Here is a 22,746-nt window from a genome sequence, read left to right as displayed (position 1 = left end):
ATGTATGATACTAAGAACACCATAAGCACAGTGATGGTAAAGACAGTTTGCCAAGAGAAATGGGAGACAAAAAGAACCACAGTGCTGTAAAAAACTAATTACACAGTGCTGCAAAAAGCTTATGATGCCATGGGCATAGGTCTGTGTTTTGGAGACATATGTTGCTCATATATCTCTGTTGTCATGCTGATTTACTTTGATTATATTGCTAGAGGAAATGATTCAATGCATCACAACATAAAATTTCACCACTAATCAGTTCAGTTTGTTTGTTTTAGTAAGACTGTTTTGGTAAGACGTTTTAAAAATACACTAAAACATGAACATCTACATGATTCTACAAACAGAAAGGTGAGAATGAACAATATTTCATGTTCATGTTTATGTCCATTTTTAGCAACACTTGAGTTTTTATGGAAATTATTTTGAAAATAAGCAAAATTAGCATTATTAATTTGCATTGTCTTACTTTGACTACATCATAACAGTTTTGTAAAGAATTGAATATTTTTGTGTAAAATTTGAATCATGATTTCTTCGCTTTTTCTTTCACAATGCAAAACAGCAGCGGTCTTACACATATTAAAGGGCAAACACTAACATCTCATTTGAAAGAGATTGAAAACAAAACAGGGCCTGAGAAAAGATAAAATATGTATATTTTTAGATTTATTTTGTAATTTGGACATAACCAAGGACTACTCATTCATCTAATGTTTATATCTGCTATGGATTGACCCAAGATTTTCAACCCTCTCAAGGCAGTTCAAGATGCCTGGGCTCTGGCCTCAGTGACCCGGTCAGTAATCCATCCCAGAATGGTGTATAGACAGAATTCTGAAGAAGTGTGATTCTTCTGTACAAATAAACCAAAATTTCAACTTTCAAACAAACATATAACATTATTATAATGAATTATAATGATTATAATCCTCAAAACTGATAGGGCTGACTTGGCACATTTTACATTGATATACAATCCACCTACATTTATAATAACATAGATGCCAAAAAAAGGTTCTTTGGAGTAATGCCATACAAGAACCGCTTTTGGTTCAACTAACGAACGCTTCAGTGCCTAGTTCTTTGAAGGACTGTCTTTACAAATGAGATATGTGAGTGTGAAAAATCTTTTTAAAGTTGAAAAAATCTCCACATAATGTAAATGTTCTACATCAATTACACATTGCACACCAAATGCATGTTCAAAAATCCTTCATTTTTTGAAGTGTATATTTCTGTGCTTGTGCAGGTGGGCTGGCAGTTGAAGAACTTGGTGAACTCTTTGCGTGGTGACCCCGCTGGTGTGTCTTTGACGCTAAAGAAAAGACCCCAGAGCACTCTCACTTCCGCTCCTGCCTTACTGAAGAACATGAGATGGAAGCCCCTGGCCCTGCAGGTACAGCTGGCATCTATGTGTGTGTGTGTGTGTGTGTGTGTGTGTGTGTGTGTGTGTGTGTGTGTGTGTGTGTGTGTGTGTGTGTGTGTGTGTGTGTGTGTGTGTGTGTGTGTGTGTGTGTGTGTGTGTGTGTGTGTGTGTGTGTGTGAATGATGATCCATGGTGGCCCAGCCCCCATGCTGAGGGATGCACTGCGTTAAAAGCTGCCTCTTTGCCCTAAGGGCAATGACCAACTGGAGCGCATGGGAAATCTCAACCCATCCTCCTCATTCTCTCCAACCCCCCACACCCCACCACCATTTCTTTTGACTCCCCTGGCTCTAATCTGCTGCTCATCCGTTTCTGCCCAATCCCTTTTCCTACTCCTGTCTGTCAGGGATTTAATTATTGGCAAAGGAAAGTGCAGGTTTCATCTAGACCATCAGTGGTACATGATGTCCAAACACCTTACTGTAGTGGACATGTTCTATGTATATGTCTTACACATACTTTGCAAAAGTCAGAAACCAAACTTCATTTATTTAATTTCCAGCAATTTAATACAGGTCATGCATTTTTCAGTGTCAGGGAAAAAGGCATAAACATATATTTAATAGATCATTACACAGAAGCTCAACAGCTAAATTTTATTTTTGTATTTAGTTCATCTACCCTTTGCATTTATTACATTATTTTCAAAAATCATGCTTTCAGTTTTTTTTCAAAGAAATCTGTATTTTTCCACACCTCCAGAGTTCAGTTTCAGAAATTGGCTGCATTTTGTGCTTCACAATTGGTGTAATCCTGTTAAATGATGTTGAGATCTGGACTCTGTGGTGGTCAGTCCATTGTTTCTGGCATTCTCTCAAAGATAAAAGCTTTAAACCCATAAAATTCCAGACTTATTTCATACTAAAGCTTATTGTTCAGTAATTATAGGGACTTCAGTGCAAACTGGCTGAGCTACTGTTAGGTCATAGAAGTGTGTAATAAAATGTTGGCCCCCTTTTTGTCCATTTAAAAGATTAAGTACTGTTTATCTGATGGTGGCCTACCAGGTTTTGTTCAGTTCTTAGAAGTCCCATTTCTCTATAACTTTCAATACTTTTTTGAACTATATTTTCATAAACTCCTGTTTTTCACTTATTTTATTCCTCTTTCTTATGAGACTGAATCGTCTTATATCTATATCCTTAGAAGAATCTGAAAAATTAATTATTTGTTCTTGATAGGTGTTTTGACAGAAAAATAAGGTTTTTCCTAGAAATGTACTTCCAAAACAAAAAGGTCTTTAAAAACCCTTTATTTCTGAGAGCTAATGATAAATCAACCTAATGAGACAGTCGGCAAGAAAGAAAGAAGACAGAGAAGACAAGGGGGAGGAAGAAAGAGGAGTGGATAGTGAAATCAATAATAAACTCATTTCATGATACACTCTTTAGGACAGTTATGTTGCTATGACTACACAGATATGAATATTCGCTTTCTCACCTGTAGAGCAGTAATCTGTATCAAATGCTAATGATTACTGCTGCTTCTGCTCTTCTCTCAGCCCATCATCCCCCCCAGCCCCAGCAGCAGTGCAGCCACGCCCTCCAGCACCCTCAGCACACCATCCAGGCGGGACAGCTGCGCCCTGCAGGACCTCTACATCCCCCCACCACCAGAAGAGCCATACACACCCAGGTAGACACACATAGACACATGTCCACCACTGCATCCTGCATTCTTTTGTGTTGGATATCACAATATGAATTTAGGAATACTTTGTCAAACAGTTGTCAGTAAACAAGGTTTGTTGCTGCATTCACTAATAAAGACTAAGATTATACTATGCACTACAGAAGCCATGTCAACAATGTCCAGAAATGGGCCTGAGTGCTGTGCTCATTGCTGCATTCACTAATAAAGACTAAGATTATACTATGCACAGTAGAAGCCATGTCAACAATGTCCAGAAATGGGCCTGAGTGCTGTGCTCATTGCTGCATTCACTAATAAAGACTAAGATTATACTATGCACGGCAGAAGCCATGTCAACAATGTCCAGAAATGGGAAGGAGTGCTGTGCTCAAGCTTATGTAAAATATACTTATGCACAGTGGAAATATACTGTGGTCTGACAAGTCAACCATTCAGGTTTCTGGAATAATTGATATTGAAAAGTAGAAAAAGGACTTTTCAGATTGTTACCAGTGTAAAGTTCAGAAGCCAGTGTTCGTCATGGTATGGGGGTGTATTAGAGCTCATGGCATGGGTCACTTGCACATCTGTGAAGGCACCGTTAACTGAAAGATGCAATATATACACATCTTAGAGAAACATATGCTGCCTTCAAGATTATGTCGTTCAGTATGACAACCCATCACTGCGGTTTCTCACATACCGTTCCTATCTTGGAGATTAGAAGTGAATATACAGAAGTAGTGATCAAATCTTGAAACAGAACTCAACAAAACTATTTACCGTGTATCATCACTTGTTCCCAAAATAAAATTTAAAATTTTGAATAACATATCTAAAACATTTAAATATATAATGTGTAAGTTATACAAATCTGTATCCAGAATAGAGACACCCAGTTTTTTTCTGTTGCAGAGAGGACACAGGAACAGCCAGTGACCTGGCCCAGCGTGACGTTGCTAAAGGTTCAGAGTCACCAAACTCTTTCCTGGACCAGGAATGTCGACGACGCTTTCCTGTGCTGGATGAGGATGCGGTTCTCTACTGCTACGAATACGACCAGAACCAGGGCCCTCCTCCTGTGCGCAGGGACAACACCCCAACATATGGTACATGCTTTGAACTGCTCTCCTCAGTCCAGACTGCTATGGTTTGATGTCTACACCACAGATGCATATTTCTTTAATCAGCCTCGCTATGGCATAGCCCTGTGGCCCGTGTTAATCAGTGAAAATCTTTTCTGTCTGAGCCCTTAGACTGATCTGTATAAGGGAAAATTGCACTGAATAAGGTGAAGGATTGAATTCATGTGATTCAAACATTTACATAATTTCCACATTTGATAAAGTATTTCTAGTACTGTGAAAAAGTCAAAGACCACCCTTTTGCTTATCAAATTTCCAGTCAAAATAGCAATTATGTAAAAGTTATGCCCCAACAAAAGCTGTTCCCAAGGCTTCCTTTAACTACTGAATAATAAGTCTTAGTATGTAATGAGCCTGGGATTCCAAGGGGTTAACATTCATACAAGCAACTACCCAAACTCACCTGAGGATATTTTTAAAGGGAAATTTGATAGACCACCAAAACTGTCACCATCAAATAAGCTGTACTTAAAGCTTTCATCTTGTGTAGGGTTTCATGGACTGATGAGTCTAAATTTGTAATAGCGATTACTTGGGTCATGAGAGGCAGAAAATGTAACCTACATCTAAGACTGACCTATGGACGTGTTTATAAGAAGCACTAAAAACATCCTTGCAGATTTCTTTTAAAAACTGAAGCAACTGAAGCATGAGCAAGTCTCATGAAAATAATGGGAGCTGCAATAAAAGCAGCGAGTGGACACAGTAAATAATGAAAAGCATTTATATTAAATTTAGTTGTTGAGGCAAGAGTGGAGCCAGATCTTCTCAAAGATGAAAGCTACATATGCTATTTACCTGATGTTGACTGTTTTGGTGTTAAACTAGATTTTACATGGTTGTTAAGAGCGCAATTTTCTCTGTTATTTTCAAAAAAATGTTAACTCCAGATTTGGGAACTCTACAGAAGTAAATTGTATTTTATGGATTTTATGGGCGTTTAACTTGGAATTTAGACTAAAATCCATTGGCTTTGAATGAGCTTATGTCTTAAATGTGTTCATTTTATTTACATAATGGATTCCTTTTTGTCACTACTAAAACAATCATAACAATACAGAAACTTTACCAAATGTTTCACTATTGCCTGTTTTGGTAGTGACATTTTAGTTCAAAACCACTGGCCTGTGCTAGATTAGCAAATACAGCTTTGAATGGTTGTACACACATAAAATCACATTTATGGAAACACAAAAAAGTTTTCTTAATTGCAGAAAATATATGTTTGGTAGTAACAATCCCTAAGGTTATACATACATGCAGCCTCACTTCCTGCTCTACCTATTAATTAAAACTTTTTAGCTGCATCCAAAACCACATACTACTATACATAATAATGTAATGAAGAGACTTCTAATGATGGTGTACTAGTTTTGACATACTATTTAGTATGGTAGTATGTGGTTTTGGACACAGCATTTGTGTTTTGCTAGTGACATGAAAATTTTTGAATTTTGAAAGTTTTTTTATTTAAAAATTAAAGTCATGCTAAATCTATCTTTAATACAATTTCTGTAGTATTTTCCAAAAATGAAGGGTTTAAGACAGTCTCTCAACAGAAAATATCCTGTAAATGGTTTTATACATATTTAGCTTACTACTATCTTAATAAATGTGTTGGGTTTAAATAGACCATAATACTATTTGTAAGCATCTAAAGTATGAGGACTTAAATGTTTTTTTAATGTTTTTGATCACAGTTTAAATTAATTCAGTAGAATGGTCCATATCTAATCCCCGCACAGATATATCCTGAAAAATGAATAACTTAATGACTGTTTCATTTGGAAATTAAATAAATGAAAGTGAGGTCTCTGACTTGTGCACAGTACTATAAATAAAAATAATTATTGTCACATTTAAGCTGAAAAAGCAAAATTGTGTTGAAGTAATTTTGTTCATGTGGAAATTATGAACACATTTAAATCACAGTAAAATCACTGTAAAATTCAATTACATTCAAGTACAATCTGTAACTGGCTTTGTGAGTTTTTTTGTGTGGTGCTTTGTGTGGTGTGATTCTGACGCAATTCATCGGTCTCTGTGAGCCAGGCAGGCTGAGGCCCATCTCCATGCCGGTGGAGTATAACTGGGTGGGAGACTATGAAGACCCAGCCAAGCTGAAGAAAGAGCTGAGGAGAGGTGGGTGAGGGAGGAGGGAGCGAGAGAGGCAGTAGGAGGGCAGGGGGTGTTTAGCCTTCTTCTATTGGTCATGCTGAACCCATGAATACGGATTCAATTTCCATCAAGTTCCCTCTGACCCTCTTACTTCTTCTCACCACCCGTTTTAATCTGTGGCTTTTGCTCTGTGTCGATCCTCCCTCCCTCCCCTCGCCTGTATTTTCCCCATGTTATGTTTCTCTGCGTTTGTGTCCTTCTCTTTGTCTGAGAATTTGAGATTTTATGCTATTCCATTGCCATGGAAACTCCAAGAGGGAGGTCCTGGTAAGATGCTGACATCTGATTGGCTGTGAGCAGTTCAGTGGCAAAGAGAGTAGGAGCAGAGATAATAGTCTATTTAGTCACAGTGACAGAATGCATGTTTCTTTTTCTTGATTTATAAACCAGCATTCTGTAATCATTTCATCCTCTGTAGCACATTTTATTAACCTGTTTAATCCCAATTTTTCCCAGTTTTGTGAAAACATACATTTTACTCATTGGACTGCTCCATGACACAAACTGGATGCCTTTTCATGAACACGATTTATTCCGGGTTACAAAAGTCAAATTGTAAAATCTACAGAGCCAAAGGTCACATCAGTGGAACAATTGAACACAGTTATACAACAACTAAAAAATGTATTGATAACAGTAAACAAAAACAACACAACAAATGCTATGTACTCTTTGTAGGGTCATCATGTTTTAGTATGTCCCAAACTTCAGTCAAGCTATATGAAATAAAACTGTCCTGTGAGCATGATATAAAGTACAGTCTTAATAGAATATCAGTATCTGACCGTTTAAATGACCTATACTGTTGAAAACCAAGTGCTCCTCATTTTTTAAAACAAAAGTAAACATTGTCAAAATTTCTATTCAGTCCATACAGTCCATGTTTAGAAACTAAGCTGCAAAAACAGCCTGTTTAGAATTCATGGTTTTGCATGTATTGCATACACCTTTTCAGTCTACAGCAGTCTAGTTCCACCCATTCATGCTAAAGTTATAAGGAGTGCTTCTTGAATGAGGCATAAAAGACAGAACAGAGGTCATTTACATATATCAGTCTTAAATGGCACAGAAACAAAAACAGCCTGTTTAATTTAAAGGATAAAGAGAGGCTGGAGAATGGTCATATAAAATTAATTACAATGGTTTTGATACATAAACCCACACAAATGAAATCAGTGGAGAAAGCAATAAATAGCAGAAAAATGTAGGATATGGGTCCTTTATAGAATATATACAACAAATATGGTAGTTGTGTCTTTATGAACTTCCTTTTGGAGAGCTTTGATACAGACATATTCTCAGGTGCATGCTTAAATTTAAGGGCTCTGATCATGTGACATTTTACACTACTTATAAAAATGGCATATGAAAGGAAGACTGTAATTGAATTTATATATTTATATAATTGAGTTTATATTTTGTTCAATTTAAAAACCGTAGACATTAACAGCTATTGTGGAGCTTTACAAACTCAAAAGAGTGTTGGGATTAAATGGGTTAATTGTAGGCAAACGTTGCCTGAGTTGAAAGTTTTTGAACCCCAAGTTCTTTGACTAATGTAAATTTCACTGTATAATGGACCAGTATAATGAGTCGTGTAGCTTTAGACAAGAACTCAAGTATGTTTGACAGTGCTGTTTCTGCATAGACCACAAAATCATATTTATTATGATGTTATTGTGCACACAGAGAACTCCCTTCTTCGTTATGTTGGTGATGATAAGGCAGGGCCTGACGAGTTCCTGATAGGACGCAGCAGCAGTAGGCGGAGCCGGAGGAAGAATGAGAAAGGGAGTAGCCCCTCCCATTACGCCCTGGTCCCTGCTCTTCAAATGGAGATGCTGCGACAGGACTCAGTAACCACGCCCACCTCAGACACTTCTTCCATTTATCATGTGAGTGGTACATTATAGCTTTCGCAGAGGTTCCACTGTTAGAGGTGAGGCAGGGTTTGGTGTGGACAGTGGTTTGAGTAATGGGTTTGTTATGTGTTGCAGACATTCGATCAGTCTTCAGCGCTGTCAAGGTCGAAGAAGAAGTTAAGGGGTGAGACGCTGAGCTCTTCTCTGTCATGGAATAAGGCTCTTCTACACTGTTGAATGAAATATCTTATGAGAGTAATTATGCCACACATTTTCAATCAGCATGAAAGGAGTTTGTTACCTCAACACAATACAATTAAAGCCTATACTGTACATTTTTCTTATGTTTTATTTTGCAGTTTTGTTAAAAACAGTTCAAATTCATTATATTACTTGACTGTTTTCCATCTGCTTTTTATGCTTTAGCATTAAATTGGTTGTTTTTTTAAATATTGATATGTAAATGATCTCAAAATCTTTGAAATTATCTGTTTCCATGTAGACTATATATGTATGGTTTGAAATTACATACAACATCAAAGTGTTTTACTTTACTGGTTTTCAATGATATGGGCACTTTAATGATGACATGTCTACAGTTTTTGAGCCAATAAACCTCTTGGTCCACTTTTTATAAAATCATTATAAAATCTGGGCTTGTTATTGTTATTTCTGTACTCATTACCCTCTGTAAGCAGATTTTTTCTCCTGTTTCTTTTCATAGCTGGCTCCCTCTCCTCCATCAGTAAGCGACGGATTTCATGTAAGGACTTGGGTCAGGGAGACTGTGAAGGCTGGCTGTGGAAGAAGAAAGATGCTAAGAGCTACTTTTCTCAGAAATGGAAGAAGTACTGGGTGGTGTTGAAGGACACATGTCTGTACTGGTACATCAATGAGGAGGTGAGCCTTAACTCCTTGAACATTAGGCTCATTATTCAGTTATTAAACTTAAGGCTTATTATTCAGTAACGACTATAAAAGTAAAATGTAAGTAATGGTTTTTATGAGCGTGAGGACCTGAAGTGTGGACCAATGTAAATCATTAGATCATTTTGGGAAATCAAAATTGAAGTTTTGGATTGAAATTGAGCCTTCAAACCAGTTCATGCTTGGAAATTGAACATCTAATGTTCACTCCATTCTTCCTTACATCCTCTGTCTGTGTACTCAGACTCAGAGCAGCAAAAGCTTTGTTTTTCATTTGCAGGATGAGAAAGCAGAAGGTTTTGTCAGCCTGCCGGAGTTCAAAATTGATCGAGCAAATGAATGCCGCAAGAAGTTGTGAGTTTAACCTTTTATGCACGAACATAAACAAATTTCACACCTCAGAGAGAGTGCTAATGTTTGCTAATGTTCTGTTCCTCTTTGTTCCACTGAAGTGCTTTTAAGGCATGTCATCCCAAGATCAAGAGCTTCTACTTTGCAGCAGATAATGTGGATGACATGAACAGGTGAGAGAGTGTTTTCAACAAGCTAAAGAGACCATTAAATTTAAATACACAAAATCTTCCCTAGTTTCCTGGATCTAGCATACATGGTAAATATATTGAGTATATCGTCATTGACGGAAAAACATTGAAATATTCCAAAACTATAATATCTTGTTACATTAAAATATATTGACTATGTTAAAGGGCCCACATTGTACATTTTTCTCCTGATTTATTTGCCAAAAATAGTCATCACTCATTTTTAAATGACTATTTTCCAATCTCTGTTTAACCCTTAGAATAAAACAAGCCATTTTAGTTACTAAGCTATGTAGTATGTTACTATGTAATTAAGCTCTGTTGTGATTGTCTGCCTTGTATTGTGCCTCATTTAAAATGGCCATCCTTATAACTTCAGTTTGAGCAGGTAGGATTAAACTGCTTTAGCCTGAACTGGACTTGAATATTTTTTGTAACATCACATAAATGATTCATTCAAAACTAGCTATTTTTGCAACTAAGTTTCCATATATGAAATGTATGGCCTGGGGAGTGAATTACACCTTTTGAAACTTTAACACTGTTTATGCACTACACCAAACTCTTTTCTTTCTAAATGATGGGCTCTTTATGTTCTTTCCTTCTGAAAACATACTTTTTTGGAAATACAAGATTTTGTTTCGACTGTGGCAGTATACAGTGGCCCCACACCACCGCAACTTGAGTTCTCAATTCAGCTGCACTTCCATAACATTTAAGGAGCATTATGTTAGCATTTAGCAGCTTCCCAGGTGACTGGTGTTTTTTTCCATTCACACACAGGTGGCTGAGTCGATTAAACATGGCAGCAGTGGCTCACTCGGAGCAGGAGAGGATTCGGCAGGATCATGGTGAGAGGAAGCCTTCATGCTCCACTGATCCTGTCAAATCAATTATTCCCATACTCTGATCTTGTATATAGGTTTTATAAATATAGGTAAGCCTTTTCTTATGTGTTGGATATATTGAGCGTTTGACTTGAAAGCACTCTTGTGACAAGGTGACTTGACTGACGAGGATAGACAGACAAAGCCTGTTTTAATATGAATCACCATATATTGACGAAGCTGGTGACTGTCTCTTCTGATCAAAGGAACCAGAAAGCATTACAGCATGATGTGCGTTTTCATAAATAACACTGTGCTTATGTCTGTTATTTCTCTTTTTCTTCTTCTTCTTCTTCTGTTTGACTTTAGACTACTGGAGTGAGAGTGACCATGAGGATGCTGATCAAATGTCTCCGATGCCTAAACAGGACAGCCCTCCTCCACCCTATGACACCTACCCTCACTCTGCCTTAGTATGTTTCCCAATTTCCACTTCTCTTGGGAAGAATATCCACACTAGCACTTGAGATTTTTGTCTGAACCTGCCATCTTTAACTGATGGCCTGCTTTAGATTTCATCCCTTAAAGGGTCATTCCACTGATTTTTTAACATTTCTGCATAATTAAATCGTTGAGATGTCGAGAAAGTCATTCAGAGGTGTTTTGATGTGAAGTGCTTTATTGCAGGGAAACTTAGTGGCTCAGATGTCTTTACAGCAGTGGTGATTGGAACAAGGGGTCATGATGTCTGTAATACAATTACAGCCATTGTATTTACTATCAAAAACCACTAGTGAACCTATTGCTGTTTTCTGAGTTTCTATATAAATCAAATATATAGTTGACAATGGAACAATATTGGTCAATCTGAAAAACATACATTTTGTTTGGGTACTATTTACACTCGCAATGCTCTGCATGTACCTCTTTGACACAAATGTGCTTTGGGCCATTGATCTCAGAACTATTGTAAAACAATGTCTTAGTCACCTGCCAGTGTATTCATAATATTTTTATGTAATAACTTTCTATGTGGGAGCTTTTAGAGGCAGACATCAGCACTGTGAAAATGTGAAAATGTTTCTCTAGAATTGAACATTTCACATCAAATCACTCTGAATGATTTTCTTTGTTTTCGTCTTAATTAATTAACTATATGGGAATTTTGAGAAATCAGAGGAATTCCCCAATCCAATTTCTAAACTGGAATGTCACATGTTACAAACAAAAAAGTTTATCCAGACTACAAAATGTTGGGCACACAGTTGTTGAAGTGGAGTTTAAGCTTAATTTCGGATCACTGATAATTAGGTTATTCCTTTTTTTTGTTTGTTTGTTTATTCATAATCTGATAACCCAACAGTCTTTATCATTGAGAATGTGGGGTTTTGTTCAATCTCTGGTGCACTGCAGAAATGGACATCTTGGCAAATTAAAGCACCATAAATATAGGCAGTATACCTAATATTTCTTCTTGCTTGAATCCTTTCATGTCAGTATTTGCTGTTATTTTGTACAAATTTAACTTTGACAGTGTAGACTCAAATTCTATAAGCTAGACACCAGAATGTATTTTAAAGTGCTCTGTTCAATACTTAAAGTGCATCACTACATAGTTAATATATAATAGATTGTAATTATTGATTTATTCTAATGTCTTTGAAAGTTATCCACCTAAGATTGTATCACAAGTTTCAAATACCCAAAACTGTTACAGTAATTTATTATAATTTTATTTTCACTTCATTGTTATACAGCTTTCTCAGTCAATTTAGAATCATCTATAGCATCTGTTCATCGTCCATGTTCATATCATTTTTCACAGATTCTTAAAGATTTGTAAAAACCTGTTGAGTTGTGTAGACTAGTTGCACCATAATATAATTATTTACACATGTACCTCCAAAAACTTTTTTATATTTATGAAAACAGGGATTCTGAACTTTAGAGTTCATTGATAACATTTTTGCACTTTGGTGGATAGAAGAAGCACAGGGGAAATATTCATCATAGAGGCAGTACAGAGGAGGGCTTCGCACATTAAATGTAATAAAGATATCAAACCTGTGAACAGATGGAAAGAGAGATGAAATGGAGATGGGAGTGAGGGAGGGAGGAAAGATGAAGAATGAGGTGTGAAAGAGAAGGAGGAAGAGAGCTGAAGGACATATTAATTATTGAAGCTCGGGAGAGCAGTTTGATGGCTGTAAATTCTCAGACAAAAGAGCTCCCATGGCAGCTGCCCCCGCTTATCTTAATGAGAGACCCACAAACCAGAACAGTCCTGTAATCCTGCAGAAAAGCTGTGTGTGTGTGTGTGGGTGTGGGTGTGGGTGTGTGTGGACGCATTACGCTTTCATATTCAAAAGCTAACTGATGGTGACAGCTCTAGGGCAGCACAGCAGCATGCCACATTTCTTATTGTGTCCTGCTGGTATCCTTTATTCCTCCGTCATCATGCTACTTCACCCCTTTTGACTCCTATAAAAGTCATTAAAACACTGCAGAAGAGAAAAAGGTGTGACTATTGTAAGCTGGTAGAATTGGACAACCAGTTGAACATACAAAAAAATCCTCCAAAATGGTAAAACTCCTGTACATTTACCATTTTGGAGGGTTTTTTGGATTTCTTAGCTTGTATAAATGTTCATAACCTTTAATCCAAGTGAATGAAAAGGATTTTATTCTAAGTAATTTTTTAATCGTTTTACAACCATTTCTATTCATTCTTTTGTCACAAGAAAATTTATGCAACATAAAGGACACTTGCTGTGTTCAATATTGGAAAATGTAATGGAAAAAATTGTAGAAATGTGTTGTTTGGAACTGTGACAATATATAGATCACAATAGTCTGCCTTACAAATCTTTTACATAAATACTTTTACGTATTTAACACTCTGATAGCTCACCTGACTTCAAAATATCTGGCCCTTTTTCTGTACAGGTTCATAAACCACATTTAACTATATTTATGCATTTATTGGACAGTCTTGTCCAGAGTGGTTTAAAAGAGTAGGCATCTTGCTCATTGCTTGACATTCTTATTAGTATAGCACTCAAATGCTTAAATGAGGCAGAACTTTGGGCTTCAAAGTTTGATCCACCCCAAAATGTTCTTTTCGAGCCTGACCGGACTCGACACTCAGGATCATATTTTGAGACCGATTCTGACCCGAGTTCGATAACCTTCTATCCGAACCTGAGCTGACCTTAAGCACATCATCATGTACTGAGTCAAAAACTGACCCGAACCAGCCCATCATCAACCAATGTTGGTCAGACAAAATTTTTTCTGGTTGCACTGGTTGCAGTTTTTCTGGTTCTGAATTCACTGTTTATGTCCTATTTTCTAATGAGTGTGGGCCTTTGGGATGTCAAAGTTGTGGCTCCATCTAAAAAATTATTTAAGGTAGTGAAAGTACTAAAAAATTAACAAGCGTGGAAAAATGCAGGTTAGAATCTGTTAAAACACAACAAATATTCATGATGTTGGAATCTAAACAACACCCTTTGGTTCTGTTGGGTTCATTTCAAGGTCTAATGCAAGGTGATGGTGTCACCCACTATGCTATCCCACTCACTTCTGTCTGTTCTGTCTTCATTTGCAGCAAATGAGCCCCTACTTGGAGCCCAAACATATCCGGCCGCCCTCCACTGAAACCATCCAACCCTGTTCCCCTCATGAGGAATTCCTCCTGGAGCCTCAGCGGGGAGGCAGCATGAGCGGCTCTAGCTCCCCTGGCCGCAAGTCAGCCAACCAGCGGCGTTCGTGGCAGGACCTGATTGAGACGCCACTCACCAGCTCTGGCCTGCACTATCTTCAGACTCTTCCCCTTGAGGATGCGGTCTTCCTGGACCCCAATGGAGCTTTACCTGTGGAGCTACGACGCCAGGCTACTCTGCCTGCCCAGCGAGGCCCGCTGCCTGAGCGCTATGGGCCCCCAACACCCAGAGAGCCAAGTCCACTCAGACAGCCAACCACCACTTCCCGTGGAGGAGGAGTGGGCAAACACCGCAGCTTCACATTGCCCCGGGACAGTGGCCTCCACGCCATCCTTGCAGCTACTGCAGGGGCGCCTGAGCACAGAGAAGCCCAGCACTACCAGCTAGGCCAACCATACACCAGAGATTCAGGTAACAGTGTATGCAAAGAAGAAAGAACGTCCACAACAAAATTAGACTATCGACAATTTAGTTTAAACATTTGTTTAAAAAAAAGAGTTTTGCTGTTATTCAATCAGAGATGTTTCATTTTGGAAAAGTGGACATATGAGCAGAAATTGAGTGATTCAAAGTATAAGTATATTTTAGTCCATTTTGATTAGTTTTTATAAACAGTTATAAACTGGTAATATAAGAAATTAAGTAATAAAGTAAATATTGTAGTTTCAGACTGTTGTATGTAGTTTCACTATTGTGATGTTCTTTTTGATAAGATAGCAGAAGCACTTTAGTTTTGTGGGAGCCAATGACCCAGTGCCAACCCTACCCCCACCCCACTCCTCTCCACGGAGCATATGGAGATTATATTACCTTTATATAAATACCCCCTAGTATTCAGGAAGTCCTGTGTTGGCTGGCTGCTAACTCACCATAGCATGGCTATGGCAGCAAAATGTTTGGTTTAACATTTGTCTAGTTTGGTAATGTACTCTTCCACACATTAACTAAGACCCCAGGAACCCCTGTAATTCGCATCTTTCCTTTATTGGCCCAGAAAGACAGTGTGCTAGCATTGCCAAGCAAAGCAGCACTGAATGGGGAGGTTGGGGCAGAGTCTTGTCCAAGGGCACAGCAGTAGCCTGGTCATATCTAGCTTTGGTAACCATGGGAGCACCAAGGGTGCAGCCCTCCACTCACTAACTAGTTGGGCAAGGTCCTTACGCACTACTGCCTCAGTCAGGGCTGCTTTGCTTGGTGATGCTGTGCTGCTCGCAGTCTGGGCAGTGTCTGGGCAAGCCAATTAAAATCCAACCAAAAAGTATAACTTTTGTTGTGGATATTATTCCTTTGCAGAATATAATGTTTGTTAGTTGGCTTTTGCAGTATTGATATTACAATGATATTACTGGTTTGCTATTTTAAACCACTAGGCTACCTGCCACCCACAGATATCACAGTTATAAGGGGTGAGCCACACTGAAAGCTGGATATAGAATTGTATCATGCTTTCACAACTATATGCTGTTAAAAATCACACATAAACTTATTAATTATTGAACATCTAGAGAATCAGATGATAAGGCTGATAAAATGGGCTGTGTAGGAGAGTACAAGTGGCTGTTTTTCATTTTCTGTAACCATATTTAAGTATTTTAGCAGAGATAGAACCTGAAACTGTGAAAACAGGTGTCTATACAGTGAATCAGATTGTATGTAATTCAGTTGTATGTCTTCTCTAAACCCTTCCCTTGCCCTAACATTAGATAGACTCTTGCAAGACGTATCATAATTGACCATAATTTATTCTGACAGTTCTCATTGCTCACACTTGTCATTCCTACATCCCCATATTACCCCTACACACTCACACTCACATGCATGGTCATACTCACACTGCACATACAAGCGCACAATTTGTCAGAGAATTCATTGTGCCCCACAGCACATCAGGAAGAGTCCTTTCAGCCTGTGTTAATGTCGCCTGATGCATAGGGCAAAGGAACACGCCTGCGGGGTCTTTCTTCCCTCTCTCTCCTCCATCTCCTTGCCTTTCTTAAGCCTCTAAAAGACAAAGGCAGCAAATCCTTCTGACATATGGAATAATAGCTTTGCTCATGAGCACAGAATCTCTAATAAGCTTGCCAATATGGACCATATTTCATTAAATGAATAGAACACTATTATCTGTGTAGGGACACTGTATGTATTGTGCATGATACAGAAATAACTGCTGAGTGCTGTCACACTGCCTTCTTGTGGTCGCTTGTAGTAGTGGAGGCTTTCAAAAATGGTAGTGGGGCGAATTCCACTCATTTTTAACATTTCTGTGTGTTTAATTCATTAAAATGTAAACAAAGGTTTGATGTGAAATGCTTTATTCCAGAAAAATGTACCAAGTCTGAATTGTTCACAGTGGTGGAGAAAAGGAACTAGGCCTCTGAAGAGTTTAATGCCTCTAAAGACGCCTTCAGAGAAAGTTATTATCTGAAATGGTTACAGATACATTGCCTGAAGCCTACTGTGCCTCATTCACCAACCCACATATGCAATTTTTACAAAGATTCTGACATTCACCAACGTTTTCTTTTTGGGGGGGGGGGGTTGTTCGTAGGGAAGAACAATAGCCTTCATTCATCAATATCTTTTTTTCTTTAATTTGTTCTTCAGAAAGGTTCTAAGAAAAAGTCTATCAGGTTCATGATGTGTTCTTAAGCTGCAGGGTTGTTCTTAAGCTGCACCTTTGTTCTCTTGAGTGTGTGTAAATTTTGTTCTAACCAAAGAACGAATCCTAAATTAGGAAACATTGGTGAATGTGGGTTTTTTCACTATTAAGTTATACTTGCAGAGCATTCTAAGGCAAATTAATCCCAGAACAAAGCTTTTTTTTCCCTGATTTGGCATTATATTAGTTTTATCCGTATATATGATTTAGAAGACATGTGAAGGACATCATGAGGCCCTGCACCATTTTACATCAAATCACTGTCAATGACTTTTTTGTATCTCAACAATTGAGCTTTTGTATTGAGTTTTGAATTCTTCTTTTAATAACTCAGGTTTAACAGCTTGGCTGCTGTGTGACCTGTTTTCAGTTTGCCTTTTAGCCTTTAGGGCTAATAAGAGAACTACACCCCTCTCTTTACATAGCCATGTTTTTATCTCTCCCTCAAGTAATACTCAGTAACGATGGGCTCCTTACTGTAACTCTGTGGTGCCCTCTGCAGGTGTGGAGCGGGAGCGCAGGCAGCAGGCTGATTCTCTGGGTGATCTGTATCGTGCTCTTGAGAGGGCCAATCTGGCCGCTGTGAACGAACACAGGCCCTCTACACGTCTAGAGTACAAACGCTCGTTTGTCCGTCGCTGTAACGACCCCTTACTTAATGAGAAACTGCACCGTCTGCGCATTCTTCAGAACACATTCAAGGTAACAGATCCTCTGACTGATGTTTCTGTTTGTTCTTGGTGGTGAGGTTTATTCCATTTGTAGTAGGGCTGCAAAATATATTATTAATAACTATTGCAATATTGGCTTTGGTCAATGATATAACTATAAACTCTGTCTGTCATGTAACTGCACACAAGCCCTTTAAGAAATGACCAAATATTTCATAGTGTGCTGTGAGCTACGTTTCTGTGCGTGTTTTGTGGGTTACTCAAATAATTCACATGATCTAATAAAGCTAAATAATAATGGTAAAAAATGCAGGGTATTCTTTAACTTTGTTACATCAAGGTGCTTTTTTAACACATTCCCAGGCTTATCACCGTTGATTTGTGCAGAAACATAATATTTTGTTATATTATATACTATAATAGTCTGGCCATACTGTGCAGCTTTAATTTGTAGTAATATTATGTCATCTATTTTTTTTTTCCAGAAATGTTTTTTGTGAGAATTCACTGCAGAAACATTCCAAGAAACATCTATTTAAGGGCCCACATACAACTATTTTTTTGTATTTTAATATTTTACCTTGTGGCCCATGTAGAATATTCATCTGGTTTTATGTACCAAAAATGGACCATTGTATCCCTCAGAACTGAACTATAAGCTGTTTTTGTTACTGTGACTGTAAAACTGATATATGTAAATTTGCTCTGTTCTGATTGGCCACCCTGTATTGTGCCTCATTCAAAAAGCACTCAGGTAAAACCATGCTTAGAACTGCTGTAGGCTGAATAATTAGATATACACTATATTCCTAAAAGTATTTGCTCATCTGCCTTTGCATGCATGAACTTGAGTGTCATCCTATTCTTAATACATAGGGTTTAATATGATGTTGGCCCACCCTTTGAAGCTATAACAGCTTCAACTCTTCTAGGAAGACTTTCCACAAGGTTTAGGAGCATGTTTATGGGAATTTCTGACCATTCTTCCAGAAACACATTTGTGAGGTCAGACAATGATGTTGGACGAGAAGGCCTGGCTCGCAGTCTTCACTCTAATTCATCCCAAAGGTGATCTGTTGGGTTGAGGTCCGGACTCTGTGCAAGCCAGTCAATTTCTTCCACGCCAAACCCGCTCATCCATGTCTTTATGATCCTTGCTTTGTGCATTTGTGCACAGTCATATTGGAACAGGAAGGGGCCGTCCCCAAACAGTTCCCACAAAGTTAGGAGCATGAAATTGTCCAAAATCTCTTGGTCTGCTGAAGCATTGAGTTCCTTTCACTGTAACTAAGGGGTGGAGCCCAACTCGTGAATAACAACCCCACATCACAATCCCCCCCTCCACCAAACTTTACACTTGTCACAGTGCAGTCAGACAAGTACCATTTTCCTGGCAGCTGCCAAACCCAGACTCATCCATCGGATTGCCAGACGGAGAAGCGTGATTCGTCACTTCAGAGAACACTTCTTCACTGCTCTAGAGTCCAGTGGCTGCGCTTTACACCACTGCATTTAACACTTTGCATTGCGCTTGGTGATGTAAGGCTTGGATGCAGCTGCTTGGTCTTGGAAACCCATTCCATGATGGACATGATGTCCATCTATGCACTGTTCATGAGCTAATCTGAAGTTTGAAGGTCTATAGTGATTGACTCAGAAAAGTTGGCGACCTCTGTGCACTATGCGCCTCAGTATCCGTTGACCCCATTTTTCATTTCATTTCATTTTGCGTGGCCTACTACTTCGTGGCTGAGTTGCTGTCGTTCCCAATCACTTCCACTTTGTTATAATACCAATGACAGTTGACTGTTGAATATATAGTAGCGTTTGTGTATAGTGTATATATAGTGTTTGGTTTTATACAACTGTGGCCATGGAAGTAATTGGAACACCTGAATTCAGTGATTTGGATGGGTGAGTGAATACTTTTGGAAATATAGTATATGTAAATAAGATGGTTCAGCTGACATCACAGAAACAAATAAGGCTGTTTGTGTAGCATAGTTTCCATATATGAACTAGGGAGTGGTTGGTTCATTTTGATCATTTAACTGTTTACATAACACTATGGAGCCCTGCTGGTGACATTCTGTATAAATAAAAATAATGCGTAGCCATGACTTAGTAAGGTGTGGGAATGAGATGATTAAGGCGTGTTCACGACTTAGTAAAGCATGGGAAAGAGATCCTAATGTATGGCCATGACTTAGTAAGCCGTGATCTCATTCCCACACCTTACTAAGTCATGGCCATGCATTAGGAGCTTGTTCCCACATTAATAAGGTGTGGCCTTATTAATAATATGGATCCCTAGCAGATAATACTTGAAATATTTAAAAAAAAAAAAAATTTTCCATGATGTGGGCCCTTTAAAGGCAACTGAACGTTTAATTTGAATCTAATAGATTCTATTTAATCTAATCCTAAAACTGACTCCAATCTATAACCCAAAACTAAACCTAAGACCTAAAAGCCACTGAATTCCAATTGTTTGTGAACAGTTAAATCATCAGTATAATATACAGGGGACTATCATAATAGGGTGTGACACTTTTTGCATGATTTTGAAGCATATCATATACTATTTTTTCATAGGATGTCCCACTCCAAGAAGCAGAGACTAAGATCATTCATCGAGATGTGTAAGGAAAGCCATCGCCAATCACCACAAGTATAGCAGGAGAGTAGCCTAAATAGCATTGGACTTTACATCCATACTTCCCTCTGCCCAGTGTTCTTCCTCTTCATCTCTGCCCCATGCTGAAAAGTCTCTCCTGTTCCTGCCATAACTCTATACTGTCTTCCTCCTTTTCTCAGTTCATTTCCATCAAATGCACTAGTGTTAATATGTGGATATGAAGGCATTATTTGTACATTAATATGAAGTCATGGTCTGCTGAAACTGAATTCTGTGTATTGTATGACTTGTATTGACTTAATAAGTACTGGCCTTTTTGAGAAGCCAAATGACTGCTGCACTTCCTTTGAGCTCTGCTCCTCAGTCGTGACTGAAGAAGCACCTCAGAGGGGACTGAATGAACAGAACTGCTGGTATTGTTGTTATTGAGCTACTGATTCTGTTGTTATTATTTTCATTTGCATGGTCACAGTCAAAAGTTATGAGTTTTGTATGTGGTGTTTATTTAAAGTTCTTAACTGTATGTGCAAATTCTAGTTTCAATTTAAATAACTTTTCTAATGAGAATGGACAGGATGAGAGTAAGATGTGAAATGAGCATGTGAAACTGACAGTGTGTGTGGAGAGTGTGAGAGAGAGAGATATTAGTGTATACTACTGTTCAGAAGTTTGGAATCATTTGTCATATTATCAATGTTATAACAACTTATACAGTTTAGGTTGACATGTTATGAAATAGACACACTAACATGTACATTTATGTGTTATTTGCATTTTGTAAAAGTATTTGGGGAACAACTAAAGAACCTTGATAAAACTGATAAAACTATGCTATATTTCTGTAAAACTCTATTTGTGCAATTTCTTCTCACAAAATTACTATGAGCAGCTATTTGATCAGCAAGATTTGGTCACCATTTTTGAATATGACGAATTCTAGAAAATTTACATACATTTATCGTAAGATTTCCAAAATCCAAATATGCATTGCAAATAACAGCAAATTACTGTATTCCAACATTTTTTAATGTCTTTGACAAGAAGCTAAACCTTTTCCTCCCAGAATTCCCATAACATACCATTTTATAGCAATCTGCTCTTTACACAATTCCATTCAACCTCAAAACATTTGAAAAAAAAAAAAATTTCAGCATCCTATAAATTATTTGAAACCTATAGAATCATTTTATAAATTTGCCTGCAACACAGTTGGTTTTACAGTATTCAACAGTGATCCCAAACCTTTGAGAGTGACTCCACACTTTTGAACAGTAGTGTAGATCTATTGTGTTGCCCTTGTCCTTGCTTCCATCTGGCTGTCTCCAGTATGGCCTTTAACCCTGAGCCCTGGAAACATCCCATGGTACATTGTTAAATACACAAGGCTGGCAATAATGCTCAAGTAAAACAGTTAACCAGTGAAACAGTTGTCTATTTTTGTAAGCATGATATTTATCCAGCTGTTTGTACATGGTTTTGTATGCTGAGCTGTGTCTTATATGAAGATTACTGATGGTGTACACCCTTCTTCTAAATGTTTCCAGAAGACCTTTGACAGGATGAAACTTTCATGTGAAAGCAACTATGTTGTTGTATCTACAAGATAAAAATAATTTTATCAATAAACTGTTTGATGTTTTGACATATTTTAACTCCATTATAACTTCTGTCCTCTAGACTCAATGCTTTTTGTTTAAAGACAATAACTTGGTATTACTAATTTGCCAATATGAGCTGAAATATGTTTAGCTCTTGTAGTTTTCCAAACAAGTTTGTTAAAAGTACTTCACTGACAGAATGAAGGCACACTTACATGACCCTTTAGAAATCTTACCATAAAATATGTCTTACAAACTAGACAAGGCTAGTTAGAAGAGCAGTTGTGGTAAAATGCCTGATGATTGACTGCTTAATGGGGATTAGCTAGGAATGAAAGACTTTAATATGAGAACTTAAATAAACAAGAAGGTGAATCTTTAGACTCACCACTATTACTTGATTTCATTCAAAACTAGAAAAAAGAAAAGAAAAACAGCCATCATGTAGAGAACCAGGTTATGTGTACTTAAGAAAGAACTGAGCTCATGCGTGTAATTGTCAAGGCCTGTTACCAGTGAGACTGAGCGCACCTGAAAGCATGACTGCACTTAACACATTCACATATGGCCAAGTATGAGCATGCTTAGAATGTTGATTCAAAGTAGAAGCTACGACTTTAAATGCAAATCTTATTCTTAAAATTGCTGACACTTTTCAGAAATGCTTCAAAACAGACTAAAAGGTCCAGCCCACTACACAAGTTTCCAGCAGTTAAGCAAGAACAAGCTGAACTGAAGTTGTAAAGTCATTCTTATTTGTGAAGATGCATTTGTAACATTGAAGAGGGGAGGAAAGACGCCAGGGGCAAGGGGTGAAGGCAGAAAGCGGTCTTTTATTCACAAACAAAAATAATCTGCCTTTTCAGCCTACTTAATCAAGCACCGACTCGCGGTGGAACTTTTCCGTCGG

At 37.9% G+C, this 22,746-nt stretch overlaps 1 protein-coding gene across 4 annotated transcripts in view; it reads left to right on the top strand.

The window, feature by feature from the left end:
- Positions 1-21,882, top strand: part of cnksr2b (connector enhancer of kinase suppressor of Ras 2b) — a 50,035-nt gene extending 28,153 nt beyond the window's left edge. For 2 of the 4 annotated variants that reach the window (XM_017698581.2, XM_017698580.2), the window contains exons 9-22: positions 1,253-1,399; positions 2,931-3,064; positions 3,977-4,170; positions 6,259-6,348; positions 8,074-8,279; positions 8,382-8,430; positions 8,971-9,146; positions 9,454-9,527; positions 9,626-9,697; positions 10,499-10,566; positions 10,912-11,015; positions 14,153-14,678; positions 17,432-17,631; positions 20,196-21,882. In XM_017698581.2, the coding sequence (XP_017554070.1) occupies positions 1,253-1,399; positions 2,931-3,064; positions 3,977-4,170; positions 6,259-6,348; positions 8,074-8,279; positions 8,382-8,430; positions 8,971-9,146; positions 9,454-9,527; positions 9,626-9,697; positions 10,499-10,566; positions 10,912-11,015; positions 14,153-14,678; positions 17,432-17,631; positions 20,196-20,246 (2,091 nt within the window). In that variant the 3' untranslated portion in view covers positions 20,247-21,882. The remainder of the gene's footprint in view (positions 1-1,252; positions 1,400-2,930; positions 3,065-3,976; positions 4,171-6,258; positions 6,349-8,073; positions 8,280-8,381; positions 8,431-8,970; positions 9,147-9,453; positions 9,528-9,625; positions 9,698-10,498; positions 10,567-10,911; positions 11,016-14,152; positions 14,679-17,431; positions 17,632-20,195) is intronic. The other 2 variants (XM_017698583.2, XM_017698582.2) reach the window with 1 other exon arrangement.
- The last annotated feature ends 864 nt before the right edge of the window (positions 21,883-22,746 follow it).

The sequence above is a fragment of the Pygocentrus nattereri genome, chromosome 16 (genome assembly GCF_015220715.1).
Source record: "Pygocentrus nattereri isolate fPygNat1 chromosome 16, fPygNat1.pri, whole genome shotgun sequence".
NCBI lineage: Eukaryota > Metazoa > Chordata > Actinopteri > Characiformes > Serrasalmidae > Pygocentrus > Pygocentrus nattereri.
The sequence above is the reverse complement of the archived record's forward strand: the minus strand, read 5'-3'. Positions and strand labels throughout refer to the sequence as shown.